The 17,563-nt window shown below is 48.4% G+C and overlaps 1 protein-coding gene and 1 long non-coding RNA gene across 2 annotated transcripts in view; one reads left to right on the top strand and one right to left on the bottom strand.

Annotated features, from left to right (window-relative positions):
* LOC118212801 overlaps nucleotides 1-6,979 on the top strand; it is a 7,107-nt gene extending 128 nt beyond the window's left edge. The window contains exons 1-3 of the long non-coding RNA XR_004762315.1: nucleotides 1-208; nucleotides 716-823; nucleotides 6,717-6,979. The exon at nucleotides 1-208 is cut by the window's left edge and continues 128 nt beyond it. This is a non-coding gene — a long non-coding RNA (uncharacterized LOC118212801). The remainder of the gene's footprint in view (nucleotides 209-715; nucleotides 824-6,716) is intronic.
* Nucleotides 1-15,518, bottom strand: part of LOC118212780 (stromelysin-3-like) — an 18,516-nt gene extending 2,998 nt beyond the window's left edge. The window contains exons 1-6 of the mRNA XM_035391059.1: nucleotides 15,214-15,518; nucleotides 7,134-7,378; nucleotides 5,743-5,886; nucleotides 1,130-1,263; nucleotides 575-831; nucleotides 21-225 (exon numbers count right to left, since the gene is read on the bottom strand). Coding sequence (XP_035246950.1) covers nucleotides 21-225; nucleotides 575-831; nucleotides 1,130-1,263; nucleotides 5,743-5,886; nucleotides 7,134-7,378; nucleotides 15,214-15,327 — 1,099 coding nt within the window. The 5' untranslated portion in view covers nucleotides 15,328-15,518. The remainder of the gene's footprint in view (nucleotides 1-20; nucleotides 226-574; nucleotides 832-1,129; nucleotides 1,264-5,742; nucleotides 5,887-7,133; nucleotides 7,379-15,213) is intronic.
* Between the last annotated feature and the right edge of the window lie 2,045 nt (nucleotides 15,519-17,563).

The raw sequence follows: 17,563 nt of genomic DNA, 5'->3' as shown, positions 1-17,563 counted from the left end.
GCCGCGCCCCGTTCACCCACCTTGGAAGAACCAGATGTTCCCGGACTCGTCCTCGAATGTGGCGTCCACGTTATCGGGGATCCCCGGCCAGTGCCGGGACGCCAGGGCGGGGTACCCCGTCTGCAGGTGCCCGTCCCGGATCCGCCACACGTACCCCGACCTGAAGAAGAACAGCTCGCCTCGGATCATCGACACCGCGTCAAAATCGGTGTGACAGGTGTCCGGCTGCGGGGGGTGAAGGAGGGAGGGAGAGAGAGAGAGAGAGAGAGAGAGGGGGAGAGAGGGAGAGAGGGGGAGAGGGGGAGAGAGGGAGAGAGGGAGAGAGGGAGAGAGGGAGGGAGAGAGGGAAAGGGAAAGAGATTAGTCTATGTTTGATGTTTTTTTTGGTAGTAGCAGTACATAAAGTAAATATATGTTTGTGTTCAGTGCGGTGTGTGTAAGAATGTATGTGTATGAATTTGCATCTGGTAATATGAGATTGTGTTTGTGTGTGTGTGTGCCTCTGTGTGAGCATGAGAGAGTGTGTGTGTGTGTGTGTGTGTGTGCATGCCTGCTGCTGTACTGACACACTTACCACGGTGAGGATCTCGTTGGTCTCGATGATGTGAGGGCGGGTTGGGCGGGGCTTGGAGGGGCGGGACTGGGTGGGGCGGGGCTCGGGGGTGAGGCGCTGGCCGTACAGGGACTGAATCCCCCGCCTGTCGTCCTCGCTCAGCACCAGCGGGTAGGTGAAGCTGTAGAACGGTGACATCACTGCTCCGGGGACCTGGGAGTGCTGGAGGCCGAGGACGTGGCCAAACTCGTGAGCCGCTACCTGGAGCAGGTTCGTACCTGAGGGGGAGGGGGAGGGAGAGGGGGAGGGGGAGGGGGAGGGAAAGGGAGGGGGAGGGGAGGGGGGAGGAGACACAGAGCACGGACTTCAGTTTGCCATGCTGGCACTGAGTTTCTGCTTCTGGTTTGACAGCTGGGTGTGGCTTTGCTGCTGTACCCTGAAGCAAGGCCCGTCATTGGTCGTTTGGTGGCCAGTGAAGTATAACTTCACTGTAGAGTGCTATGATACTTAAACTATAAATGCATTATGTGGTTATTTTTCATTGGACGCCCCTTTGTCCCCCACCCACACACTGACCAATGCTGTTTCCCACCGTCCATGTCTCGTCATAGTCGAAGTGAATGTCTCCCTCCCGGTGGGTTCTGGGAAAAAAGGCGTGGGCGAGGATTCCTCCAGGCCCGTCAAAGGGCAGGCTGTCCCCGTGCCAGTACCTGTCAATCAAACACAACGTCCCAACATGATCCCATCGTGCTTGTCCAGGATATGGACAGATTGCACTTCTTCACCGCGCAGACACTGGTACCGATCATTGTGGGACATCTCTAGAGTTTCCACAGGCTGTCCCCTGTGCCAGTACCTGTCAATCCAACAGAGCAGCTCAGAAAACATCAGGGAAGGGGTGGAGCTACACCAGTGACTGGCAGGGCTACAGTAGGGGTGGGCGGGGCTAAATATGGATGGAAATTGCTGTGATTCCCAGGTGTGGGCATGGGGAGGCTATTATTACCTTTTATTGCCCTAGTGCTCAACCTGGACAAACAGGTATCTCAGACACATCGTACATGAGTGACACACACACCTGGGTCAAAGTTCAAATACATCCCTGAAATACTTTAACTCATTATATGCCAAAAACCCATCCTGCAGATCCCTTAAAATGTTCAACAAATTTTCAACTAACAAATCATAACCCAATCATACCTTAGAACGAAAGCCAGGATTTGCTCTTAAAATTCCTAAGAACACACATTTCTTGCTAAGCTATCTGCAGGGCTTTTCCTAGCACATAAAGGGTTACAGTATTCAAAATGATGAACTGGTGCCCAGGTGTCTTTCAACCCTGGATAAGAGGTCTACACAAAGCAAACATATTACCCTGATAAAGATAACAGACAGGCGTACACAGTGCCAAAGACCAGCTCAGTCTGGGTGGGGTACAGACACAGTTAATCTGTGCTTCTCTCTCTCTCTCTCTCTCTTTCTTTGTTTTACTTAAACTTTAAATGTTCGCGAGTACTCTATTAAAGTGCTGCACCAATCCTGCCTTGGGGCTACAGATGAACATGAGCACGCTGGCACCGCCCCGCTACCCAGGATGCACCAGCGGCCATGGCGAGGATTGTCAGTGGCCTCTGTCGAGCATGCTCTCTCTGGTCTAAGGGTGTCATTAGCCAGGTCTACATCACTGCTGCTCTTATAAACGCATGTGGACCCACTTCTGATCAAAGGTGGAAAATTCAGGTTCAGGAAGTAAAATTTCATTCCAGTCACCCATAGTATTCGCTTATTAGTCCAATCAGGAGGTGGAACTAATTAGTGAATCAGCTGGCTGAGGTGGCAAGGCCTTTACCTTCTGACCCCTGAACTTCCCTCACCTCTGATTCTGTTCTTTAGCTTTGTTAAGAAGATAAAGAACGTGTTTGTATACAGCATGTAGAGAGCAGGAAATTCAGCCCATCCAGGCTCCCCATTTAGCCGGAGTGAGTCCATGGAGCACCCGGCATGTGGGTCATGCCCAGACCTGAACACCCCCAAGGGACTGCCTGTCCCTGGACTGCATGACCCGGCAAGCTGATCCATTCACCTGCGAGGCGCTCCGGATCAGAGCATCCGCCAGGTGAATGTGAAGTGACTAACTGAAGTCAACATAAATAAGTGAGGAAATAAATGATTAAATAATCAAAGGGGGGACTTCCAGGGGGAGAGGGGTGAGGGGAAGGGGGAGGGGAGGGGGGTATTGCTGAGGACGGCGCCAAATGCCCTTTTCATCCCACCAACAGCGACCGCCCCACACAGCACTGATGACAGGATGGCACGGCTTTTAAATGGGGGGGGAGTCGGCTGCTGAAGTATTCACAGGGTTTACAGCCTTTTATTTACACCCTCTGTCTGAACTTCTCTCTCTCTCTCTGTCTGCACTTCTTCCCCCTCTGACTCTGTCTCTCTCTTCCTCTCACTGTCTCTTCCTCAATCTGTCTCTGTCTCTCTGTCTCTCTTGCTTTTCTCGCTCTCTCTGTGCATATACTCTGTGGCTGACTGAGAGGAATGTCGAATGACTGACAGATATACTGACAATAATAAAAGACCTCAAAGCTTTCATCACAGCCTCAAAACTCTGCTGGCAAAATCGTTATGCAGCCTGTCCTAAAACCTTACTTTCATCTGGGAATAAGTAATCTCCCTATAGTACCATCATTACCCCCGCCCCCCCACCAAAAAAAACAAATCATATCTATCCCATGTAGACACACCATGTATACAGTGGTACAGATCATTGTGGGGCACCACTATGCTTGAACCTAGTGTGTCAGCATGATGGAGTACCCTGAACCAGGCCTGAACCAAGCCTGTCCCATTTTGGTTTTGGGTCAGGGCAGCGGTGAGCTCCGTGGGGGGTAAAAGGCTCTGTGCAGCTGGCCTGGGACCAGGTGAATCTTTCCACCCCATTAAAACAGGCCCCTGAGCTGGACTGACAGAGCTCAGGCCCCAATTATAAAGGACAAGAATCTCTATATCCGACTGATCTGACTCATAAAGAGATATGAATACGCCACATGACTCATGGAGAGATATGAATACACCATATGATTCATGGAGAGACATCAATACGCCATGTGACTCATGAAGAGACATGAGAACTCCTATGTGCCTGTGGGTCTGTAAAAACAGGAGTGTTTTGTAGGAGTAGGAAACGCACCACACTGTACCTGTGCTGTACCTGTGCCAAGACTGCAGCAGCAAGCATGTGCCCGGAAGCCAACTGGCAGGTGTATAAAAATGGGGGGGAGGGACGCCTCACGGATCCCACAGACAAATGTGGGCCATTAAACTGTGTGAGAAAGAAAGGGAGCGATCCTGGAGCTCGGGTAGGAACGCAGGTTCTGAAATACGGCCGGTGCTCCTTCCGCTGCCCAGGTTACAGACACACACAGAGTTTATTCTGGAGGGAACGCTCAGAACCAGAATCGAGCCGACGAGCGGAGGGGAGAGACCGGAGAGGTGTTCGCTGGCCCCATGGAAGGAGATGGAGCTGAACGGGACAGCCTGAGAACAGGGACAGCTCAGTAAACACAACCACACCGGAGAGAACTAGCCACCACTTTTTACAACACCTCGCTTATTTACAACTTCATCTTTCCACCTGCTCTATTTGTTCCCATGTTATTCTGGGTTAGGAATGTGTCTTTTAATTAATTTCTTTTAATTACATTTTTTTCTGTCCTCAACCTATTTCAGTAGTAGTAGTAGCCTATTTCGGGCGCGGGTGAAAAGTGCTGCCCGCTGTGTTTTTGGAATGCACTGTGTGAGCAGGCAAATTACGAGCTGTGCCTGGAGCCCGAGGCCTGGAGCCCGAGGCCTGGAGCCCGAGGCCTGGAGCCCGAGGCCTGGAGCCCGGGGCCTGGAGCCCGAGGCCTGGAGCCCGAGGCCTGGAGCCCGAGGCCTGGAGCCCGGGGCCTGGAGCCCGGGGCCTGGAGCCCGGGGCCTGGAGCCCGGGGCCTGGAGGAGCTGACGCAGGCGGTGTAATGACCTGCCCTGCGCACAGCCCAGGCTCCACCGGCTGCTCTCCCGACACTGGTGGTTAGCTCCTGCTTATTGAGAGTCCATGTTCGGCATCTCGCTTTTGCAAGGGTTGCATCTTTCGGGGACTCTAAACGTCTGCACTGCTCATAGATTTAGATACTGCGGCGGAGGGAGGGAGGGAGAGAGGGGGAGAGAGAGAGGGGGAGAGAGAGAGAGAGAGAGAGAGAGGGAGAGAGAGAGAGATAGAGAGAGAGAGAGGAGACAGAGAGAGGGAGAGAGGGGGAGAGAAGGAGAGAGAGAGAGAGAGGGAGAGAGACAGAGAGAGAGAGAGAGAGCAGAACAATAAACCGCGAAGGGGAAGAGATTCCACACGCCGGGGCCTACAGGCTCTGTTGCTGCTTGGTGAGACTCTAATCGGGCTGGAGAACACACTGCGAGCGCAGGCCTCTCCAGCTCTGGTCCCAGAGGGCCCCAGGGTCTGCAGGTGTTTGTTTTCACCTTAAAAATCAGCAACCAAATTCAGACCCGAGAGCCCAGGTGGAGTGAGTTATTTCTGTAATCAGCAGCTTAGATTCAATCAATGAAGTGCTGAGTGACAGTGAAAACCTGCACACACTGCACAAAGCTCACCAGGACCAGGGTTCAGTTGGTCCTTCTTCTCGAGGCTGAAACATTAGCCAACTCAGGTTTTTTGTAGAAGAGTGTGAGGTTCTAACAGATAGTTAAACTTTATTTAAAAAGTGTTTAAGTTAGCTTCAGTTAAAGCAGCTCAGAATGCTTCTTTTCCTTTTCCTTTGGAACGCCCAATTGCTGAGGACTCATCCCATCACTACAACGTTCTTCATCTATTCAGCAGAGTAAGGGCCAGAGGAGGACTGTTCACAACCAGTCCACCAGAGAGGGCACTAGCGAGCAATAAGCCCTTCCTCCCTGGGTGGTGCTCTGGGTACTCAAGGTTAGACAAGATAGGTTTACCTGGTCAGAGTTGAGCTGCCAGGACAGAGAAGTGTTGTCTGTTTAAGGAAGAATTACCTGGTCATGGTGGGGTCATGTGGTCATGGGTCAGGGTGGGGTCACCAGGTGTGGGCGGAGTTACCTGGTTTGGGGCTGCTCAGTCAGGGCGGGGTTAACTGTTGAAGCTGGAGGTTGCTTGGTTATGGCGGCCTTACCTAGTGAAGTCGATGATGATGTCAGCGCGGCCGTGGCTGACCTCGGTGAAGGTGAGGGGGGTGACGTCGCTCCACACCTGGTTCGCCTCCCGCAGGATGCTCCTCACCTTGTCGTTACTCATCTGCCAGGGGAAACGCACGATCCTGAGACACACACACGCACGCATGCACACACACAGACACACAAATGCACGCGTACACACAGACATACACACACACACATGCACACACAAATACATTTTAAAAAACGCACGTATCCGGTATTTCAAAACTCCCAAAGCTCCCTCTCCACCTCTGTCACTGTCATCTGAAATGTGCCCAGTTGTGACAGGCAGTCGATGCCCCTGGTATTACGGTGTTTTAGGTAATCCCTGCACCTGAGCTCGGCTGGCGTGTCTGAACAGCCTCGCCTGTGCCATCTGACCATCCTGTGCCATCTGAGCGGGCGCGATGCCACCTACGTGCTGCGATACTGCGGCTGTGTGCAAGGCACCCTCATGAAAACACCCTCAGGCCTGCCTCTGCACTGTGGGTCACGCACACATGAATGTAGCCATGGGAACCACAGCACGTATTTTCTCTGTTTGTGTGTGTGTGTGTGCATGTGCATGTCTGTGTGTGCTGGGGGGGGGGGTCACTGTGAACTCCAGTGGGGTGAAATGAACAGGATTTTCTGTAAGGCTCAACGCCAGCTATTTACCCCCCACCTGCTAACTACACCCCCCCCCCCACCCCCACCCCCACCCCAAATAATCTGGAGCAGGGTGGGGTGTTATGGGGGCAGGGCTATTGTGAGCTAGCCCCTCCCCTTCCACTGCCTCTTCTCTACATCAAGGGCCTTGGATCCGTTTGACCCCCGACATGCGACTGACCCCTGACCTGCCTGACTGAAAGTGACGGGGGGGGGCGGGTGGATGGCCGTTGAGAGAAATGAAACACGGCAAGCTAATTAGTGTGATACTTCTGTTTTTTAGGGGATACTGTGTACACCCCCGTCTGCTTTGATGCTGGATGCCTGGTTACTGTGGGCTGATCGCCAGTCTGTACCCTCTCAGACCATCACCCCAGACCTCCCTGGACAGGTACTGCTTTAGCCGTGATCTCGGATTGGTCATCAAGGGAAATCTACTTTCATCACCCTGATTAATACTGCTGTGTCCAATAGTACTGCTACAGCTGTAACACCATCACTGATATTAATAATAATCACTGTATTTTTTACCTGTACAACACCAAGAACAGCAATGGTAATAATAATATGATAATAATAACTACAATAATAACACAGTAATCATAACAATAATACAACCATCATAATAATAACAAAACAATAATCATAATAATAACAACAACAACAATAATAATAATAATAATAATAATAATAGTCTCACTTGTAGGTGAGGTCAGTCTTGTCCCATCGGCCCCCAAACAGGACGAATCGTTTGTGCCGCTGCCTCCCAGTGGCCACGCCCCTCTTCTGGGCGGGGTAGTCCGGGACGCCACATCGAGGGCGGCTCCAGAGTTCGGAGACGTTTCCGGGCGTAACGCGGGTCGCCTCCTTCAGCGTGTCCTGGCCGTGGTTCAGCCGGTGCACCCTCTTCTTCAGCGGGTACGGGTGGGGCTTCTGGAGCCAACCCTGGCAACACAGACACGAGCAATCAACTCACTGATAAATCAATCAGTCAATGGAACAATAATAAACCAATCGACAGAGGAACTAGTAAACCGAATGACAGATAAATGGAGCAATAAGTTACCTAATCAACGCAACAACATGAAGCAATTAGATTAACAACTCAATTAACCAATTGAGAAGTCAAACAATATATGAAACAAAGATGAAATTAATCAACCCAAAATCAATTGATCTAACGAGCAATTTTTGAGAAAATCAAACTCAAGAAATGTAGCCATCAATGATACCACTGTCCCTGTACAAAACTACAGCCAGTAATAGTTTGATGACAGGACAGTGTTAGCCACATACCCAACAGTACTAATAAAAACATGTTATTGAACAAAAGATTTAAAAAAAAGAAATGTCTTTGTTTTGTTGTTTTTTTGTGTTTGTTGGATGTATTGCACCAAACCATGTCATGCTTCAAGGTAAATCAGAATCCAAAACGAGTCACAACAATGGTGACCCCATTTCACATCACTAGAGGTTCCTCAGTATTTCTTGGGGTGGGGGGGGGGGGTTGGAATGTCTGAGACGGAGAGAAGTTCACAGGATGTGGATAATCTCACGCATTATCACAGTCAATTTCCTCTGCAGAATTTAGAGGAAATAACGATTAGTTGGCTGGGGGGTTGATTTTCGACGGAGCAGTTAGCCCCCAGTGGACCTTTCTGATCTTTATTATCATTAACCGCCTTTCCTGTGGAAATAGCGAGAACAAATTCCCTGTTACTTCCCTCTAAAAAAAAAAAACATCCATAAGCTGAAGGGTAGAGGCTTGGGTTTGGGTGAGGGGGAATTTAGGGGTTGTGAGACAAGATTTAAAGGCTTAAAACCAGCAATTTAGGGATATTCTCTTTCTCAGCGGACAAAGACATTCAAAACCAAGAACTGAACAATAGAACCAGCATTGGCCTTTACTGTGCTTTTTTCCTTATAGTTGTAAAAAGAAGCACTTCTGTTACTTTGAGGAAGTCTCTCAAAGTTTGTGCTTCAGTAAGGAATGACTGGATGAATGTGTGAATGAGTGAGTGCATGAGTGAGCAGGCGAGAGATCGGGAGAGTGAGTGAGTGAGTGGGTGAGTGAGCAGGTGTGAGATCGGGAGAGTGAGTGAGTGAGTGAGCAGGTGTGAGATCGGGAGAGTGAGTGAGCGAGTGAGCAGGTGAGAGATCAGGAGAGTGAGTGAGTGAGAGGGTGAGTGAGCGGGTGTGAGATCGGGAGAGTGAGTGGGTGAGTGGGTGAGCAGGTGAGAGATCAGGAGAGTAAGTGAGTGAGTGAGTGAGTGAGTGCGTGAGGATCTTCTCTGCGAATGTAAGTACTGTGTGTGGTTTTCCTGCGGTACAGTATGAGCGCTGACAAGCGCTCTGTGATTTACGGCTGTGTGATCTCGGGCACAGTAAGAAGGTCCTTGGTTCGCATCCTGCCGGGGCGTTTCTGTGTGGAGTTTACATGTTCTCCCTGTGTCCGCATGGACGGGTTTCCTCTGGAAAAGTCCAAAAGACACAACAGTAGGCTAACAGTAGACTCTAGATTGCCCATAGGTATGAATGGTGAGTGACCCAGTTCAGTAAACGTGGGTGTATCTGAATTCTCTTGACACGTGAATCCTCCTATTGGGGCCTCCGGTTTGTCGTACTATGCTGATGCGTCAGCCTTAAAACGAGATGTTCCAAAGACACAGGCGCTACGCCCTCTACGGTAGGAGACCTGTCCATCTGTCCTTTCATAGTTTTCATTCTGGTGCATGTCAGCGCATGCATTAAAGCAGTCTGTGCGCTTTCTCCACATAAGCTCTGCACTGTCAGCTGCATTTCATTCTAAATCCACCCCCCCCCCCTTCATGACACCCGTTACATGTTCCCCCATCTCAGCACTTTTTGGTAATTTGTATTTGTCCTAATACTGTAGCTTGTTCTTCTGCCTAGTTTGGCTTGGCATAAGTTAGGTCTGAATAGTGTTCACCGTGTGAACTAAACAGTGTTCTTGGCTAGAAATAGCTGTACAAAATAAGTGTCGTATCTTACTGAACCTGTGTTTTGTAGTTGTCCGTGACCATGAAATGCACTTTTTGTATGTCGCTGGATAAAAGTGTCTGCCAAATAAATGTAATGGAATGTAATGTAAAGCTGCATTTAAGCCTTTGCAGACAGTTGCTCTGAAGACAGTTGAGAGTGCAATTGCATTAAAAAGCTGGGTGCCTGTCTGTCCTGCCCCTCACCCCCAAACTACCCCCCCCCCCCCCCGCCTCAGGCTCTCAGTCAAGTCCAACTGGGAGGGACATTCTCCAAAAGTTCAAAAGGTCAAATCCCAGACCAAGGAGCCTGACCTCATGACATGACCCCAGAGAACATGAAAGACTGCCACTTCCTGTGTGACAGACAGGATCAAACTGCAGAGAGGAGGCTGTATGGGTCCTGCAGTCTGGGCTTCACCTGAAGGCTCCAACATTACAGAAAGGGAATATACAGCCATGTCCTGAAAATATGCACGCTGAGACCATGCTGATGTATACATTTTTCAGCAATTTATTAAAAAATACTAATAGATACACGTATCATCAAATATGTGAAAGTGACAATTATTTTTTATTTTTGCCAAAATGTGAAGTGTAGCAATGCATTGGTGGCACAGTGAAGAAATATTTTCTGCACAGTGTCCGGTTATGAGAAACATTTCTTGTTAAAAGGAGATCCTTTTCCCGTTATAATGACATACCAATGTATCTTGTTATAATGACTAAAGTATCTCATTATGAGGAGAAACTTTCATAATTTGTTATGATGAGAAGACATACCTTTCGAAAATGATGCACAGAATGCGTTCAGTGAAGGCCAATAACTCCATAAAAGTGTGTATTACTTAATCAAGTGTTACTTTAGTCTTGGGTTGGGACAAGGCGAGATCTTTGAGCACTTTAGGTGCTATTGCAATAAGTATGCGTACACTAAGAAGAATTCTACACTAGGAAGAAGAAACGATTAGTCTGACCAACAAAGTTATTGGCCTTCAGTGAAAAAAATTTCGATTGGCTGTATGTATTGATAGCAGTAGCTATCATAATATTTCAGCATGAGAATAGTTCTCTGTAATCCCAGGAGAGGGCACTGCAGTGCTGTGCTATATGACCTGCTGATGTCAATAAACTGTGCCTTTTGATTAGTAAGGGATGTGTCACCCTCTCTTCAAAACATTACTTTCTCGTTATAATGAGATAAAGTTTCTTGCCATAATGAGACATTTTTATGAGAATTTAATGAGGATCTTGTTAAAAAGAAAAGTTTCTGGTTATAGCGAGATAATGAGCGAAAAATATTCTCCTACTGTGGCAGCAATGCCCTGCCATAGTGTTGTTACAATATCCTGATAGTATATTTTACTGCACTTTACTGCAGTATATTATACCTCTGTGATGGGACAGAACTGTATCTGGCATGGTTTTGGCACCCGCCGTGAAATATGTAGTCTCGGTGAAGTCTTACCGTAGGTTACCGCACATATGACTGACAGACGGATGATGCTTAATTGACATGCCGTATTCTATTCATTGTGAAATGTGAACCAGAGAAAACCGGTGGCCAGCGCAGGTGAAGCTTTGGGCTGCCATACGCTGGATGAGGGACCGGCACGAAGCAGGGGTGAACAGGAATGGCATCGAACCCTTATCGCATCCAATCAGTCGTACAGATTCATATTAGCGAGTCGTTGAAAACTGGGTCCGTTCTGTCTGTAAGCTTCCCTGATACTGTAGCCACCTGTCTCAGTTCACCATTCTGAGTTGGTGCTCTGCAGAGGGAAGGGATCATTTATGGGTCATTTATGGCTCATCTGTGATATGCAGGTGTACCATGTAGATCCCGAACCTTGGCACAAGGGCATCTCTGGCCCTGGCACGGTGCCACACACCGTAAACCAAGTCCCGTACAAGTGTACAAGTCCCGGGCGAAGATTCTCAACTTTGGTCACTTTTGGGAGAGGCACTTGACCTAGATCGCCTGACTAAAAAGTATGGTGCGTATCTGCACGAATCAGGCCAAGCATAGAGCCGCATTAAGCTCAATAATCTGCCACTCAGTGACTGAGCTTTCAGATCATCTCCGCACCTTCTGCAGAGGAATGAGGAAACAAAGGGAAGGACTGGAGAATGGGACTGTTACAGAGGAACAGTAACATTCCCACCCCCCCTCCCTCTCCCCCCCATCACCTCTGCAACCACAGCTGATGAAAGAGGCCCAGATCCAGCGGGCTGCAATTATCTGTGCAGGCGTGTGCGTGTTTGGACACCGCCGATCGCTCCGGATCTCCTGCTCGGGAGCGGCCTCTCCGAAGCGTCGCAGAAAAACTGCCGCCGGCGCTGGACTGACGGGCTCTCCGCAGAGGCCGGTCCCGCCAGCGTCCCCCCCGCACGCTCCCACACACCGGCCCCTTCACCGCGCTGTCAGGGGCGCAGGGTTAACCCTGTCAGCGCCTCCGCGAAGCTCGGAGCGGTGCTTTTTTTAATATAATGAACCCCCCACCCCTTTTTTTTTTGGTTTTTCTCCCCAGTTTGGAATACCCAGCAGACCACCATGCGCTGCCCTCTACAGCATGTGATGTCAGCAGCCATTTCTTGTCATAGTTCACAAGTCCGGCTCCTGTGATGGATCACATTGGTGACCTGTGCAGGGTGTATTCCTGCCTTTCACCCAGTGTGTGTAGGGATAGGCTCCAGCCCCCTCAGCTGTGATCAGGAGAAAGTGGTTTAGAAAATGGATGGATGGATGGACAGGCTCACACAGACTTAAGTTGGAGGAAGACACTTCATTTGTACCCAGGATTGACCAGCAGTGGTGTGCAATGAGACACTGTCAGTATTTGATACCAAACCATGGGGCCCATCCATGCACTAGACCAATGCCTTAACAGGATGAGCTCACCAGCAGCCCCCTCAGTTTTGAGAAGCTTAAATATGTCCTGGCCTGACCGATCAGCTGATGGGTCATTCGATGAGTTCTGGTCGTGCAACCCATATGGCCCAAAACACTGATCCTGGGTCAGACTCTAACCCTTCCACACAAAAGGGAATGGGTGGGAATAATTTGTTACATGCACTGATTCAGGATCAGCCATATTTATATAATGTAGTTTCTATGTTTTACGTTTACCATATATTTCCATCTTAAAATAAAAAAAGTACTTTTGCCTTGTATGAATTGTCTTTCAGAAAGAAAAGAAAATACCATTAGTATTATCATCATCATAATAGCTTAATAAAAAAAAACCATGCCTTTGCTTAGAGGACTTATAAAACTCGCACTTCAGGCAAAGTACCTGTTCGTGTTTGCACAACGTCAGTGTATCCACCTGAAAGCCCATACCTGTTACCTGTAACCCCACCCAGGGCCCTCGCTGCAAAGCAATCCCCACTCTGCTGACAAGCGCTGCCGGGCCCAAAGCGGTGATTTACAGATCGCTAAGATTAGCCAGAGCCAAGGAACACGCTGAGCTAAAACACGGTGACTCACACCTTTATTTGGGGGACGCATTAAAAAACACGGCTAATGTTTACGAACTGATTTCTGTTTTCTGCGCTGGCACTGCGGCTGCTGATAGGGTCACTGCGGCTGCTGATAGGGACACTGCGTACAGGTGCGGCACTCGTTCTTAAATAAGTAACTCAGTTGTTCTGGTTACACCCACAGCACGCGTACCGTGTTGGAGCAACACACTTCAAAGGTTGTTGCAGAATGTTGTGGTCTGTTTAGAGTGAATGTAGCGCTCAAGGTGAAACGTAGAGGGTTTAGCCTCTCGACTTCAGACTCGGGATGCATCTGTCCGTTCCGTTATTTCTGGGAGTCCTCCATTCCCTTCTCGCACATTTGAAATGTTTTCATCGTTCGGCGTATTGTTAGTATGTTCAGGGACGAGTGGTGTTGGAATCCCCTCTGGAGCGTAGTGCTTACACCTGAGGGGCCGTGAGCTGGCTGCCTGTGACCCTTTTCTGCACTGACACGTTGTCCATTGGCTGGTCATATTTGCTAAATTAAACTCCACACACCGCAGACAAGTACTCTTCTGCAGTGTGTAGTACATCGGCGATCCATTTTCCTCGGTTCTTGCTGCATCAGCAAACAGACAGGTTTTTACGCAGCTCTACGTGCCACATGACTTGTCTCTGCCTGTATAATCTCTGTCTCTCTCAGGCACTATTAGCTTCAAGGAAAATAGACCATCCTCCAGCTCTAGCTCTCGCTAACTACATCACATACTTCCAATACCACAAAACCAACTCGACAGCAAACTGCGAATACCACAAATTTACCATACTTCTGAAAGATACCATCAATACCACCAACTTAGCATGTCACAATCTTGCCATTTTAAAATATTACTGTTAGTATTTCATTCAGATCCGTTCAGAAGTACATCGGATCACATGGTCTGAGATCAACAAAAAGTTTCAAACGTTTGTGACATAATTTTGGAGAGAAAATGTAATGCATGCACGCACGCGCGCACTCACAAGTTCCACTACAATATCCTTAGAAACGGTTGTCAAAGGCCCCAAAAAACTATCGTGCCCCAGGCGCCCTTCTGAATGAAGGCAATTAAAGTCAACTATTTAAAACCTGAATGAGCGGGATGGCGCCATGTTTTGCCTCGAGTTATGACAAATTGTCGATGGATAAAAATGCTTCTAATCGCTTGTTTTGTTTTTTTGTTCGTAGTAGACAGACATTACACATTACAAATTAAAGAAATAAACAACTACTCCTTTGCATGCATTTAAAATCGTTAAGGATTTCAACGCACGGATGGTGTAACCTACTTTTTTGCTAAATTAATATTACGCTGTCAAATGTCTTTGAGGTGTTTTCAGTTCAAGGAAAGAGCGCGTTTTACTCAAGAAACAAGCACAACTGCAGGGATTGGTTTCCTCGCCGACACCTGCGCTGCGCGCACATTACCCAGCCATTCGCGTTAGTGAAACAATGCGGAAAGCAAAGGCAATTTACCTTTGGCTTTGGCTGTGGTGACATTTAAGCATTAAGCAAACGCGCGCGTGCCTCTGTATGAAGTTTGTTTCTTTCTTTGCTATTATGGACAGTCAAAGGAATACACTGCTCTGTACGCATTTTCAATAACGGAACGGTGATCGAGTGGCTTAGTAGTTAAGGAACGGGGCTTGGAACTCCAAAATTGTGGGTCAATACACTGCTGTTGTATCCTTCAGCAAGGTACTTATCCTGACTTGCCTCAGCAAATAATCACTTTGTACATGGGTTGTACGTAAAATAATACTGTACTATCTAACTCGCTCACTCAACCTCTAGAACAATGGCAAACTCTCGGTATAAGAATAAATATGTTTATTTTTTCAGAAGAAGCCGGTAAAATGTGAAATTGAATAATCCAGGTGAATTTCACGGCATCCGGCGCAGATCGATCCATTCCCGACAGTGTATTGCAATGACGCGAAATTACGGCCACTCGCGTGTAAAATATGTTGAAACATAAGATTATTATTTTCAATATAGACTTCTATACGTCTCATGTTTCACCTCTCATAACACCTGTGGGAGCCGCGCGCCTTTGCTCATCTGCCGTGTCCCGTGGGGTCCCTTCCACACACAAATTCGCAAACTGTAAAATGTATTTTATTTGAGGCACGGGATCAATGATACTTACTGCCTAGATACCCTTAAGCATGCAGACATCTCAAGCCCTGAGATGATGCTGAAATTCCCATCCCATAATTAGCCTACCTTACAGCAAAAGCGCGCGCTGAGATTTGCCAAACTGAAGGAAAACTCACCGCTGCAGCTTTGTGCCTGGCGGAGGCTTTGCCCTCGGGTACTGGCACGGAGTAAGCGTAAAGGAAGAAGTGCAAAACGAAAGCACTGGATAGAAGCCGAGGACCCCGCATCATCCTCCGACTCGAGACGGACTCGTTGAATACCAGAGCACCGGAGAGCAAATTGCGGAACCGGTCAACAGAGTGCGCTACCCGCCGCCCAACCAGTGACTGTAGCAGAGATGTCCCGTGGTGGATTTATATACTCCCAGACTTCTTTGTTCGGTTTCTCTTCAAATTACACTTCTTTATGGGAAGGGGAGACAACTTTTCTCGCTCCCACGTGATTTAACCCTTTTGCTGCCTTCACGAGACAGCAAAGTCTCACAAGTCGCTCCGTGTGACAATTGCAGTATGCAGAATTACCAGAGAAGTGCAGACTGCCACCAATGCTTTGAGGTGGCAACTTGCAACACGCTCATTTCAGGACAAAAGAGAGTTTTAGAGTTGCTAGTTAAGCCATTTAAGTATAAGTTATATAGTTATTATAGTAGTTATAGTCCATTGCCAAGTGTGCCAGTAATCAAAACAACATGGCAAGCCACAGTAAAGGGTATCAGTAACCTATTCAATACGTTTCAGAAGTCCAAGTTCTTTTACACTTTTCCCTGTTCAATCATTGATAGTTTCTCACTGGTTGCTAACACACCAAACAATGTCAACAAACAACATCAACAAAAATAACAAGATTTATAGACGCACCACACTAGCCTACTCAGCATCGACAAGAGATCATTTTTACTTGCTATGCCCAGAAGTGCTTATTTAGCACCACCTAGTGGGTGCGGTGGGTCGTGTATCTTTGGCTGCAACAATGACGACCAAAATGCGGGTTATTGCCAGTTTAATGAACGTTTGCATTCTGTGTGCGTGCGTGCGTGCGAGCGCGCGCGTCTCCTCTCAAGAGTCGTTTACCTAGCCTAATATCCTTTTACGTGTAACCATAAAGTGTACCCTACTCAATTCTCCAAACAAGTAATGCTCACTAATTAAATGACTTCTCATTGGCGTTTTGTATTCTGCGTCATAACCCACATAGCATATTTAATGTATTTCCGCAGCGGGTTGGATTTTTTTAATCCTTGTTTCTACCGCGTAATGACGTCATGTTCTCGTTATATGTGCAGGTATCAGTGTGCCTGCACGGGCCAAGTGCTGAATCGCGGCTCGTGGCGACGTTTCCTGCCGGTAATTGTCAGCTGTTTATTTTAGGAGATCAGACGCGCCTGACATGGAAAGCAGACGGACTACCACCACAAAGCGGGGCAGTTAACGGCCAGCCCCCTGTCCCCCGAAGCCCCACTTAAGATCAATTACTGGCACAAGTGAGCGGCGAGGCATGGAAGCGTGCGCGACGGTGGACATCCATCGAGCCCGCCCAGAGAACGCGCTTATTTTGTATATTGTGGAGAGAGCGACCTCCTATAAAAGCCGAGCGGTCTCGGGTTACCGCGGAGCACTTGTAAAGTTCGAATGTAGCACAACTCCCACAGAGCCAGGTGCAGACTATAAAACTACCATGCTTAATGGACCTTTTCCTGGCCAGGAGTTTGTGAGCTGGCCTGTCCTGGAAACATAGGGTATTACCTGCTTCCCTAACAGCTGATCCCAAACCAGCTATTTGTGGCCTCTGGAGCTCCGACTCTTGTAATGTTATTTGAAACTGAAGCTGATTTAGGATCTGTTTTTTGAGGTGCATAAAACTGCCCTCACTCAGGCATGCGTTGGTTTCCTCTCTCAGTCCAGGCTGTGTGAGGGTGGGTGCTTATCAGAGTACAGGGCTTTATGCCGAAAATATGTGAGTTCAACTGATGAAATAAAGAATAAGAATTAGGAGGATGCTAGGTTGATTAGCCTGTGAAGGTGCTCTTTTATTGGATGAATGGGTCCCACCGTACAAGGCGATAGGTTCTCACGTCGCCCAGGTTAACTGGCGTGACAGCATGTCGTTCTGGGCTAACGACCCCAGCCTGCCAATCAGGCGGCCGCAGGCTGCTGATGACGAAAACAGCTGGCCATTCTAAATGGGGAGAAAAGGGGGAACGCAACAAACAGAACGGGTCTATCGGCGCGTACAGACACCTCATTTACCGTCTGTGGCAGGGGAGCCGTAATCTGATCCAGGAGTGCTGAGGTGCCTGCTGGATTTTTGGTGTGTTTCAGCACTGACGCGCTTCGTTTACGTGATGGATTGGCATTGGTGTCTCTAAAGCCTAGATTGGGTTCTGATTCAAAGAGAAGGACACGGACCCGCGGGCTCTGCGGCCCTCATGTGCTCCTGGTCTCAGGTGTACGTAGCGCTACGCCAAAA

The sequence above is a fragment of the Anguilla anguilla genome, chromosome 14 (assembly GCF_013347855.1).
Source record: "Anguilla anguilla isolate fAngAng1 chromosome 14, fAngAng1.pri, whole genome shotgun sequence".
Taxonomy (NCBI): Eukaryota; Metazoa; Chordata; class Actinopteri; order Anguilliformes; family Anguillidae; genus Anguilla; species Anguilla anguilla.
The sequence above is the reverse complement of the archived record's forward strand: the minus strand, read 5'-3'. Positions and strand labels throughout refer to the sequence as shown.